The sequence below is a fragment of the Sinohyriopsis cumingii genome, chromosome 6, assembly GCF_028554795.1.
Source record: "Sinohyriopsis cumingii isolate HCF-2022 chromosome 6, ASM2855479v2, whole genome shotgun sequence".
Lineage (NCBI taxonomy): Eukaryota > Metazoa > Mollusca > Bivalvia > Unionida > Unionidae > Sinohyriopsis > Sinohyriopsis cumingii.
This window is the reverse complement of record NC_142966.1, coordinates 54215956-54228474: the sequence shown is the minus strand read 5'-3', so window position 1 is coordinate 54228474 and position 12519 is coordinate 54215956. Positions and strand designations below refer to the sequence as shown.

At 38.6% G+C, this 12519-nt stretch overlaps 1 protein-coding gene across 9 annotated transcripts in view; it reads left to right on the top strand.

The window, feature by feature from the left end:
• LOC149796957 (teneurin-m-like) overlaps positions 1-12519 on the top strand; it is a 432723-nt gene that overhangs the window by 278594 nt on the left and 141610 nt on the right. For 8 of the 9 annotated variants that reach the window (XM_089961631.1, XM_089961633.1, XM_089961632.1 and 5 more), the window contains one exon: positions 8402-8794. The exons of the other annotated variant lie outside the window; for it this stretch is intronic. In XM_089961631.1, the coding sequence (XP_089817757.1) occupies positions 8402-8794 (393 nt within the window). The remainder of the gene's footprint in view (positions 1-8401; positions 8795-12519) is intronic. 9 annotated transcript variants of the gene reach the window in all.

The window sequence follows — 12519 nt, the reverse complement described above, 5'->3', positions numbered from 1 at the left end:
ATAGATCCTGACCATTAGAGAACGTCACAACTCACTTGAGCTTTGTAGGATGATTTTTAGTGAAGGGAAAGAAATTTATTTAATTTTTCGTCCTTCAAAACTGAGAAAAATGGAATTTTACCTTTATTTTCTTTACCAATTTCAGGTAGTAAACTACATTTCAAGTTTCTGTCTTTTGGCACAGTCGACTTAACAACCATGTTGAATTGAACTAACCTTTTTTTAATACAAGATTGTCATAAAATTTATTTAGTATTTCTCTTTTGTATTGTTTTTCAGAAACTGAAAAATTTGCTAATGAACTTTGCAATGCATTCTTTAACTCTAATGACAGTGAACTCAGAGAACTAATTTGTCACAAACTCCTGCAGCAGTCATGTAACTGAGAGTCTAGAATATCCAAGCAGGTTTTTATGGGTCATGATATTAAATAAAGGCATTTTATAGTGGCATAAGTCAACTCCTCAGTCACTTGTATGGGTTTTGACTGGTATATGTTTTGATTTGCTTCAATTTACATGGTTTCTTTGCCGAATTAAGAGATATAAAAGCAAGTTCAATGCTTGAATCCTCAATGCTCACACACAAGAGGCAGGATTCGGTCTCAATAATTTTCATCAGCAGTGGAGATATGCAGCTTATATTAAGTTAAAATCCCTGCTTCATGAACCACCATTTTCTTGTCCTGTAATCTTTACGCAAGACATCCTATATTTTTTGGAGGAATTTGGCTTTGGGGTTACAGTTTTGAAAATCATGCAGAGAGTTTTGGTTAGACATTTCCTAGAGCCCAACATGAAAGAAAAAAGTAGAGACTTTGTCATGGACATTTTTCCAAAAGAATTTGACAGAGTTGCTGGATGTATCAAGAACTAAAATAATTCCTTTAGTGTATATTTTAAATGGTTCAAAGACTTTTTTCATATGCTGGGTGTGTGTTATGAAAGTGGAATTCCCAGACTCAGCATCAAAATAAAGTTGGGACTTCGCTTTAAATATCCATAACTGTTTCTCATGTGGACCAGTATGCTTCTGTACTCTGCTGTATTCATTGTTAATATTGGAATATAATGAAAGCAAGGTGTGGTTCATTTTTTTAAGATGGTGAAATGCATCCTCCATATGGGATTACAAATGAATTCCATGCACAGCACTTTATGAAATTAAAGTGCTTATTTCACAATACAGGCAGTCATAGTACATTTTGAGTTGCACAGATTGAAGGAAAACACTTTATCTACACATACTGAAGGCAGAATGTCTCGTGGAAAATTTCTTTCTTGGAAGCCTATCTTATAAAAGGAATCTGGCAATATTAGTCCATCTTCTAGAAAATACAGTCATAGATTTCAGCAGAAGCAAAAAATGTCAGACTGTTGGACAGGAGTGTAATTTATATGGATAATTGTGCTTTTAGTGATAGAAAGCTGTTATTACATCTGCAAAAAATAACATACATTGGGATAGTTTTAGTTCCTTTTGGTCTGACATATATAGTGTTTACTGCACCAGTCACAATGTCATCAATATTCTATATGTCAGGCAAGTATACTTTGCATGCAATATGGCATTAAAGTAAAACCTGTCTTAAAAGACCACTGATTTGAAGGACCATCTGTCTTGAAAGACCATATTTGCAGAATATGTATTTATTAATTGTATATTGTTATGACCTGTCATTAGGCACCAGTTGGCTTGAAAAGGCAAGTTTTGGTCAGATGTTGTGGTCTTTTGAAGAAACAGTGAAGATAAAATAACTTATTTTAAAATTTGTAAAATTAAAATGCACAGATTATTATGCTGGAGAATATAGAATCAAATCATTTGCAGATATTTTGTTAAAACAAGAAAAAATGTACAAGATCACTGATTTTGAGTACACCAGGAAATGAAATATTATCTTGTCCATTTCTATCCATCCCTTTTCTCTGATTGTCTATGTCTCAGATGCGGGAGGTCATGGGTTTGATATCTGGCCGAGTCATACCAAAGACTTACAAAAAATGGTACTAACAGCTGCCTCGCTTGGCGCTCAGCATTAAGAAGTTAGGGGCCCCGAGTGGTCTAAAGCACTCACTGTTACAGATCACTGCCATCTCACCTCTGTCTGCGTGAGTTTGAGTCTCAGGCTCATCTAACGTGGGTACATGAGAAAGCCTGCCAGTAGCTTCTCGTGGGTCGGTGGTTCTTCTCGGGGTTTTCCAGGGTTCTTTCTCCACCAATTATACTGGCTGCCATGTATAGCCTATCTTGTGCTGAAAAGTGGCGTTAAACCCTACAACAACAACAACAACATTAAGAGGTTAGTGTTAGAACTGGTTGGCCTGGTGTCAGGATATGTGACTGGGTGGGGGGGACATCATGCTACATTCTGCGGCATGATGCCCCAGTGCTAAACATCACTATAAACTGCCACATTGCAGACATTAAAACGATATGACTGAAATTTTTTTAAAGTTACGTTAAAAAATCTAAATCACATCACAACACATCACTCATTGTCTATGTCAATTTTGTGTACTACCATGCATGTGGAAGGGGTCTACCCCTTTCCTTGTCATAGTCTATCACGTGATACAAAGGCATCAATTTCTCATGTATTTGTGCAACACCATATTACCAAACATATATCTGTGATTTATTTTCCATGCTTCAGTGATTCTCCTGAAGATGTGCATTAAAGCCTGGTGTCCAAGGCAGTTTGCTGCAGCTGCATGTGTGGCTGTGGCATGGTGTATACAGCACTCTGATATTCAATTTGCTCATTGTAACTAGCCTTCATGCTTCATGGAGTTGGAGTTAGCTTTGTTTTTTTTTATCCATGCACTATTAGCTTCACAACCACCAGTTCTGTGTGTTCTTGTGTCTTTGCAAGTACACTCTGTTATTGCTTAATTGGTGGGTATGGGGCATTTGTGTTAGAACGCATTTCTGATTGTAATAATATTTGCTCTTAGTTAATGCATATTGTTAGAATTACAAGGAGTATGCTCAGGTTATGCTGCAGATGTGCTAAAATTATATTTTAAATCATAACTTGCATGGAAAGCATTTATGGAAGTGAACTTTGTATTGAGAAACCACCACTTTCTGTGTTCGTAGAGCCATTTAATAGTGGTCACTGATGTTTAGATTTACTGTGGTGGTGGTTTAATTGCACCGTTAATACATAATTGACTATATCATGCTGGGGAAATGGAAGCTACCATATGTACTTGCTTATAAGTCAAGTCAAACTGCAAACAACAAAGATCATGGTGTGCCATAACATAATGTGCCAGCAGATCAGGTCTGTGTTGTTTGTTCTACTTACTACTCCCAACAAACTGCAAAGACCCAGATCTGTTGGTGCAGTATGTGATGGCAGATCTTGGTCTTTACAGTTTACAGTTGGACTCATCTTAGAAGCTAATATACATGGCAGGCAAGTTCCTTTTCCAAGGACATCAAAGCAGCTGCATTGGGCTGGTCTGAGCAGGTATTGGACCCAAGACAATTGCTTACAAGTCTGACATTCTTCCAGGTGAGCTACTGTGGCTCTGCTAATGTTGAGAAAATGATTGGGCATTGGTTGTTGCTTAATGGCACAGCTGCACAGATATCAAGGCTTTGTTATGACTGGAGTTCAAATTTGTCACAACCAAATATGGAAAAACTCTCCTGTTTCTATATTTGTTGGTTGAGTCTAGTGTCCAGAGCTGCAGATTGATGGGTTTTCCTGTTTGTTGATATTTTATGGTTTCATGACCTTACAAAATCATTAAGGATGTTATCTTCCAACCAGCTGTCTTCTGTACAGGATTTTTCTTGGACCTTACATGCTTTGATCAATCTATTTAGCACATGCTTCAGCATTGTAATTAGATTTTATAATCATGTGACCTTTTTATATCAGGTTAATTGTATTAATAGTTTCATTACTGAAAAAGTTGGGGTATTCACATCAGGAAATGCATGTGCCTGTACTTTGGGTCAAACACTGACGGCACTTAGCTAGAGCAGTTATACACATTACAATTGTTCATGATGTTAAACATCTCAATCCATAAAGGACTACAAAACCAGTCATCACTTGGGATTTTAAAAAATGCTGGCTGTTTATGGTGGTGGCCGGTATACTGAGGTTTGAAGCAGGGTTGGGGCAGTCATAATGTCCTTTGCCTTTACCATCAGTTTGAGAAAGAAAGCTCAAATATAATTCACCACCATTGAAAACTATATTTGGAACTAATTATGTTTATTTACAGAACACAGTATGTTGGTGGAAGGAGAAAAAGTTGTTTAATGGAACATTGTCAGCCTTTCTGTTGCAAAATATATGGTGCACTCCATTGGTGGCATATCACCAAAACCATCAAATTTATGCTTATTACTACAGATACATCTTAGATGTTTTTTCTTGATTTGATAGAAATGGCAGAGGGATGTCAGGGCTTTGAAATTTTAGGTTTTTTTTCTTCCTGCTAACATATAGGATAACCATAATATTTTGACTGATCCTGTCTAAAATTACACTCATCCTGGCTAAAATTCACTGGTTCTTATACAATCATACACGAGCCAGTTCAGTATCTAATTTTTCATTTTTTATTAACTAAAATGAACTCCAAACAAAAGGAACTGCATTTCACAAACTAGACAAAAAGTGGGAAGGTCTTGTTTATTTTTGTTGAGACAATGAACACATCATTTTTTCAATTAGCCTGACACATAAGACCTTTTGTTATCATCATTAGTAAGATCAGTACTTGCGACAGTATACCAGCCTAGTTCCATGTGTGTGATGACTTTTGTTTGACAGTAATCAATGCTTGGGAACAGTATACCAGCCTAGTTCCATGTGTGTGATGACTTTTTTTGACAGTAATCAATGCTTGGGAACAGTATACCAGCCTAGTTCCATGTGTGTGATGACTGTTTTGACAGTAATCAATGCTTGGGAACAGTATACCAGCCTAGTTCCATGTGTGTGATGACTGTTTTGACAGTAATCAATGCTTGGGAACAGTATACCAGCCTAGTTCCATGTGTGTGATGACTGTTTTGACAATAATCACACTAATTTACTGAATGAGTGGTTTAAAACCAGTCCATTTGTGCCATGAGCATTTATTGTACCTTGTCAATTGCAGGATGTTGGTAGATACTCAATGAACACTCTAAACAGATCAATTTACCATGAAAAAGAACGACTTCTTGCACTGTATTTGATACATCCAACACAAGACCACTTGTTGTTATGACTGTGACCAGAGATAATTTGTACTGCTCCAACAGACTAGTGACAGCAAGGGTTTTAGTGATCTGTCAGCACAATCACTGACTGGGGGATAGCAGATTTGCATTAATTTCAAGCCCCAGATGTTCCAATATTGGGTGGTGGGTGGGAAAGGATGTAAATTGGATGTGGAATTGCAGAGGTTGGGCATGTTTATGGAAGTTTTACTTTATTTATTTGTTGTAATTAGGCTTCATTTATTTTAATCAGCAGAAAGAATTTTAATTTAAAAAAATCAGACTTAGCTACTCTAACAACGTTCCCAAGACAACTAGTTATTTTCCGGATTCTTAATATTTTGGGTTCAAGTCTTTGGAATTACATGTATTAAATAGTAGACGTGAATTAAGTAACTCTCATTCAGTAAAGTTATAATTAGAAACATTCGTGCTGTGTGAACTGTCATATTCAAAACAAACTGTACACTTTTTCCCGATACTTATTAATGTCATTACATCACATTAAGTCTACATTAATCACACAATTTTATGAGCTTTATTTATTTGAATCTTCTTTTAGATTTGCCATCATGATTGGTTTTTGTATGCATACAAGTTTCTTTTGGTGTGGATAGAATAGAGATGTTCATGTTAGGTCTATAGACACTCATTCAAAATTGACATTTTTATACCACAATTGTTTTGCAGCAGTCGTCTTGATTTGGTCCTGTATTTTTGGGTCTGCAGTGGGGACAATCTTCATGTGGTCCTGTCATTTCCGGTCTGCAGTGGGGACATTTTCATTTGGTCATATAGTTTTTATTCTGCAGTGGGGACATCTTGATTTTGTCCTGACGTTTTATTCTGCAGTGGGGACATCTTGATTTGGTCATATCTTTTTTATTCTGCAGTGGGGACATCTTGATTTGGTCCTGATGTTTTATTCTGCAGTGGAGACATCTTGATTTGGTCATATAGTTTTTATTCCGTAGTGGGGACATCTTGATTTGGCACAGTAGATTTTGATCTTCAGTGGGGACATCTTGATTTGGCATAGTAGATTTTGATCTTCAGTGGGGATGTTTTGATTTGGCACAGTAGATTCTGATCTTCAGTGGGGACATCTTGATTTGGCACAGTAGATTTTGATCTTCAGTGGGGACATCTTGATTTGGCACAGTAGATTTTGATCTTCAGTGGGGACATCTTGATTTGGCACAGTAGATTCTGATCTTCAGCAGTGAGCATTTTGCATGGTCCTTAAAGCAAAGAAAACTGATGGTCTGGCCCTGCATGCTTCATTTGTCATCTGTCTGTCAACAATTGCTTCTTACAACTGGTAGTCAATATTACAGATGCAATTTCAATCACATTCAATATGGGTTTATATCATCAAAATTATGGAAGAATTTTATAATGAGCTAGATCCATGCATACACATGTATTTCATTTTCTGCTTGATTGACTAACCTAGTTACCACCACTCTCAAGGCAATACTTTTGATCTGATTTTGATCAGACTTGGAATATATGCTTATGTCGTTAAGATTCTGGATGAAGTCATTAATGAGTAAAATCCATGGATGTTAATTTGTAATCTTGCATCCAGTTGGCTGAGCCTTTTCCACATGGGAAGCCATATTTTTAATCCAATTTTGATAAAACTTGGAATATAATTTAACATTAAGGAAGCTGAGATAAAGTTTGATTTTCAATTTTATGGTAGACATTTACAGAGTTATAGCCCCTTTGCTATTCAGTTCTTGATAACATTTGAAGGTCTTCATGGGTTAAAACTAAATTTATTATGAGGCTTTAGGCCCCCGCCCCAATGTTTCCTATTGCACTGGTTTTAAAATTTGGGTTGGTAAGTAGTTTTTTTAAATATAAAAATAACAAAATATTATATTTATTATAATGATTAGTATATATAATGTACTAAGCACATCAAATTAAACAGGGCTAAACCAGCCTAATTAGATGCACAAGCAGTTTTTAAATTTATTTGTTTTTAACTGGGGGATATGTGGTGGTGGTGGTGGTGGAATGCTAGAGTTGGCAATGAAAAACATGGTCAGCCAACCAGAAACATATTTTTTTTACCTTATATTTAAAAGATTTATAGATAAAACTTGATTTACACTGTTATCTATCAGAATTATTAGTTGTGACTCCAGGTTGCTAGAACATTTGTACTTTAATTGCATCATATTGCCAAGGGCACTCTGGTATATGGACAAATGTCTATTTTCATATTGGCAAGGGCACTTAAGTATATGGATAAATGTCTATCATCATATTGGCAAAGGCACTCTGGAATATGGACAAATGTCTACATCATATTGGCAAGGGCACTCTGGTGTAAGGATAAATGCATATCATCATATTGGCAAGGGCACTCTGGTGTAAGGATAAATGCATATCATCATATTGCCAAGGGCACTCTGGTATATGGACAAATGTCTATTTTCATATTGGCAAGGGCACTTAAGTATATGGATAAATGTCTATCATCATATTGGCAAAGGCACTCTGGAATATGGACAAATGTCTACATCATATTGGCAAGGGCACTCTGGTGTAAGGATAAATGTCTATCATCATATTGGCAAGGACACTCTGGTGTAAGGATAAATGCATATCATCATATTGGCAAGGGCACTCTGGTATATGGACAAATGTCTATCATCATATTGGCCTAAAATAAGATCACTGTTTCAATGTAATTGTTAACTGAATAGAATGATAGCTTTTAACATGTAGTGTAGTTTAAAGTCAAACAATACATGCATAGAATTTTGAAATGTTTTACTTATTTCTAATTCTAATTATAATCATCTCTCCCTTAAGGATGACCGCGAGAAGTTTTCTCTTTATGTCTGCTTCAAGAAAAATATAAAAATTACAGTCACAAGGAAACAATTCAGATATGCAACTAATACAAAAACACTGAATAAGGTAACATCCTAATGAAAGACTGCCTTGTTCCTTTTCCTATCAGTTACTAAAGTCTGATTTCAGACACAACTTTTGTGGTAAATTTAAGTGTAGAATGTCTGTAAGCAAGCCATTTTCTGCCATTGAGAGGGAGAGATGTTTGTATTCCTCTTCTTGTTGTGTCATCCTAACCCTGTATATTGTGTTGTGTCGTCATCTATTTGTATTATTATCTTACCTTATGTAGGTCTCGTACCTGAGCCGTCACTGCATGCTGAGGCGGCATGCCAAACTGCAAACGTGAGTGTCCATCACTCAGAAAATGGACAACCTATGCCCTTGAGACACCAGTACTCCCTGGGACAGCCCCATCCAACCAGATCGCAATATTTCTCGGTACCAAATGAAACCACAGGTTATGTGAGTGGGTCAGATGGAGATGTTGACTCGGACAATCCCCACTCTCCATCCACATTACCTAAACATCGGCAACACCGTGGCTCACAGAGTTCTGTGTCCTCAGAAGAAAATCCAGTTAACAATGTTTCTCAGTTGTCTTTGTCTGAATCTGATCAGGATAATACAGTAGCAACCACAACTTTAACAAGGCCATCAGCTGCACTATATTACCATTGTTCAGGTAATCCTCCAATTTTCAACCTAAAAAAGCTTAAGATCTACTGTACTAATAAAACTTACGATGTCCCCTTGTGTTGATGATTTGATGCTTGCTGAGAATGATCCTTTAAAATTTAACATTTCCCTCCTCATTTGGAACTCTTCTCTCTGCCTTTAAGAACATTCATAACATTTTATGCTAAATTAGTACAGCCTACTAATATTTTGGAATGTAAATTTTAAATAATTTATCAGTCAGAATGTTAGCCAGGAAGAGTTTTTTCTTTCCATGTATGTGCTGACAATACACTGCATTAGCATATTGGTTGTAGAGGTACCAGCCATTCTGGATTTGGCATAAATATTACAGTGTTGGAGTGAAAATTCCACATTCCAGATGATATTGATAAAATTCTGGAAAGTCTTAAATTTTGGGGATTTTTTTTTTTGAATATGAGTTATCTACATGGACATAAGTTGGAAGACTGGTACTCTGTTAACTGATGAAGTATGTGCTTGTGACAACACCTGTTCCTACCTGTTGATAAGATTTGTAACTTTGTTTTAAAACAATGGCTTCTTTTTATCTGCAGTAAGATTTTGTAATTGATTAAAGCATTATGATAAATTTCTTATATTTATTTGTGTATAACCTTTTTAATTTTATCTTTGCATGATCACTTTGAATGTAGTATTTACTTGTCATTTGTTTAGAGTGTTGTAATTTGCATCATGCTTGTTTATTTTCTCCTTTGTGTTATGAAGCTGGCTTTTGTAACCCGTTTTTTTCCCCCATAATTTCATTTTTGAAATTTTCTTTTCAGGTGTAGATGTATGTCTTGTAGACAAAATTTGTATTATTTAGATTTCATAAGGATATATCAGACGATATTGTACTGTTTTCTTTATAAACGGTTTTTAGCTCATGTTGCCAGAAGGTATGATGCTGTATCAAATGTGCTTAGTCCATAGTCCATCTATCATCACCATGTGCTATTTTTATGTTCAGAAACACTGAATTAAGTTCATTTGAATGTAGCAGAGGGCAGTCTGGCCTCCATGTTTAGCAGGATGTTTCTTTTTGTTGGTTTCAAGGTCACATTTAACACATTATTTACCAATTGTCATGCCAAGGGAATTGTAGCTAAGAACCTTTTCCAGGGATATGCCAAGGCAGTGTACCTGGGCTGGCTTGTGTGGGTATCAAACCTTTTTCCATGCTCACACCTAGACAGTCTACCCAGGCTGGCCTGCGTGAATATAAAACTTTTTTCCAAGGCCACACCAAGGCAGTCTAGCAGGGCTGTCATGTGTGAATATCAAACCTTCCCAAAGACATGTCAAGGCAGTCTACTCAGTCTGGCCTATGTGAATATAAAACTTTTTTCCAAGGCCACACCAAGGCAGTCTAGCAGGGCTGTCATGTGTGAATATAAAACCTTCCCAAAAACATGTCAAGGCAGTCTACTCAGACTGGCCTGTGTGAGGATCAAACCTTTCCCAAAGATATGCCAAGGCAGTCTACTGGGCTGGCCTGTGTGACTCAAACCTTTTTAAAAGTACACACCAAGGCAGTCTACCTTGGCTGGCCTGTGCGAGTATCAAAACTTTCCTACTGCCATGGCAGTCTTGTAACCTGGGCTGGCCTGTGTAAGTATCAGATCTTTCCCAAAGACATGCCATGGCAGTCTAACAGGGCTGGCCTGTATAAGTATCAGATCTTTCTCAAAGACATGCCATGGCAGTCTTGTAACCTGGGCTGGCCTGTGTAAGTATCAGATCTTTCCCAAAGACATGCCATGGCAGTCTAACAGGGCTGGCTTGTGTAAGTATCAGATCTTTCCCAAAGACATGCCATGGCAGTCTAACAGGGCTGGTCTGTGTGAGGATCAAATCTTTCCCAAAGACATGCCATGGCAGTCTAACAGGGCTGGCCTGAGTAAGTATCAGATCTTTCCCAAAGACATGCCATGGCAGTCTAATAGGGCTGGCCTGTGTAAGTATCAGATCTTTCCCAAAGACATGCCATGGCAGTCTAACAGGGCTGGCCTGTGTAAGTATCAGATGTTCCCCAAAGACATGCCAAGGCAGTCTTGTAACCTGGGCTGGCCTGTGTAAGTATCAGATCTTTCCCAAAGACATGCCATGGCAGTCTAACAGGGCTGGCCTGTGTAAGTATCAGATCTTTCTCAAAGACATGCCATGGCAGTCTTGTAACCTGGGCTGGCCTGTGTAAGTATCAGATCTTTCCCAAAGACATGCCATGGCAGTCTAACAGGGCTGGCCTGTGTAAGTATCAGATCTTTCCCAAAGACATGCCATGGCAGTCTAACAGGGCTGGCTTGTGTAAGTATCAGATCTTTCCCAATTACATGCCATGGCAGTCTGACAGGGCTGGCCTGTGTGAGGATCAAACCTTTCCCAAAGACATGCCATGGCAGTCTAACAGGACTGGCCTGTGTAAGTATCAGATTTTTCCCAAAGACATGCCATGGCAGTCTGACAGGGCTGGCCTGTGTGAGGATCAAATCTTTCCCAAAGACATGCCATGGCAGTCTAACAGAGCTGGCCTGTGTAAGTATCAGATCTTTCCCAAAGACATGCCATGGCAGTCTAATAGGGCTGGCCTGAGTAAGTATCAGATCTTTCCCAAAGACATGCCATGGCAGTCTTATAACCTGGGCTGGCCTGTGTAAGTATCAGATCTTTCCCAAAGACATGTCATGGCAGTCTAACAGGGCTGGCCTGTGTAAGTATCCTATTTTTCCCACAGACATGTCATGGCAGTCTTGTAACCTGGGCTGGCCTGTGTAAGTATCAGATCTTTCCCAAAGACATGCCATGGCAGTCTAACAGGGCTGGTCTGTGTAAGCATCAGATTTTTCCCAAAGACATGCCATGGCAGTCTTGTAACCTGGGCTGGCCTGTGTAAGTATCAGATCTTTCCCAAAGACATACCATGGCAGTCTAACAGGGCTGGCCTGTGTAAGTATCAGATTTTTTCCATAGATATGTCACGGCAGTCTAACAGGGCTGGCCTGTGTAAGTATCAGATTTTTCCCAAAGACATGCCATGGCAGTCTTGTAACCTGGGCTGGCCTGTGTAAGAATCAGATCTTTCCCAAAGACATGCCATGGCAGTCTAACAGGGCTGGCCTGTGTAAGTATCAGATTTTTCCCAAAGACATGCCATGGCAGTCTTGTAACCTGGGCTGGCCTGTGTAAGAATCAGATCTTTCCCAAAGACATGCCATGGCAGTCTAACAGGGCTGGCCTGTGTAAGTATCAGATTTTTCCCAAAGACATGCCATGGCAGTCTTGTAACCTGGGCTGGCCTGTGTAAGAATCAGATCTTTCCCAAAGACATGCCATGGCAGTCTAACAGGGCTGGCCTGTGTAAGTATCAGAATTTTCCCAAAGACATGCCATGGCAGTCTAACAGGGCTGGCCTGTGTAAGTATCAGATCTTTCCCAAAGACATGCCATGGCAGTCTAACAGGGCTGGCCTGTGTAAGTATCAGATTTTTCCAAAAGACATGCCATGGCAGTCTGACAGGGCTGGCCTGTGTAAGTATCAGATCTTTCCCAAAGACATGCCATGGCAGTCTGACAGGGCTGGCCTGTGTGAGGATCAAACCTTTCCCAAAGACAGGCCATGGCAGTCTAACAGGGCTGGCCTGTGTAAGTATCAGATCTTTCCCAAAGACATGCCATGGCAGTCTAACAGGGCTGGCCTGTGTAAGTATC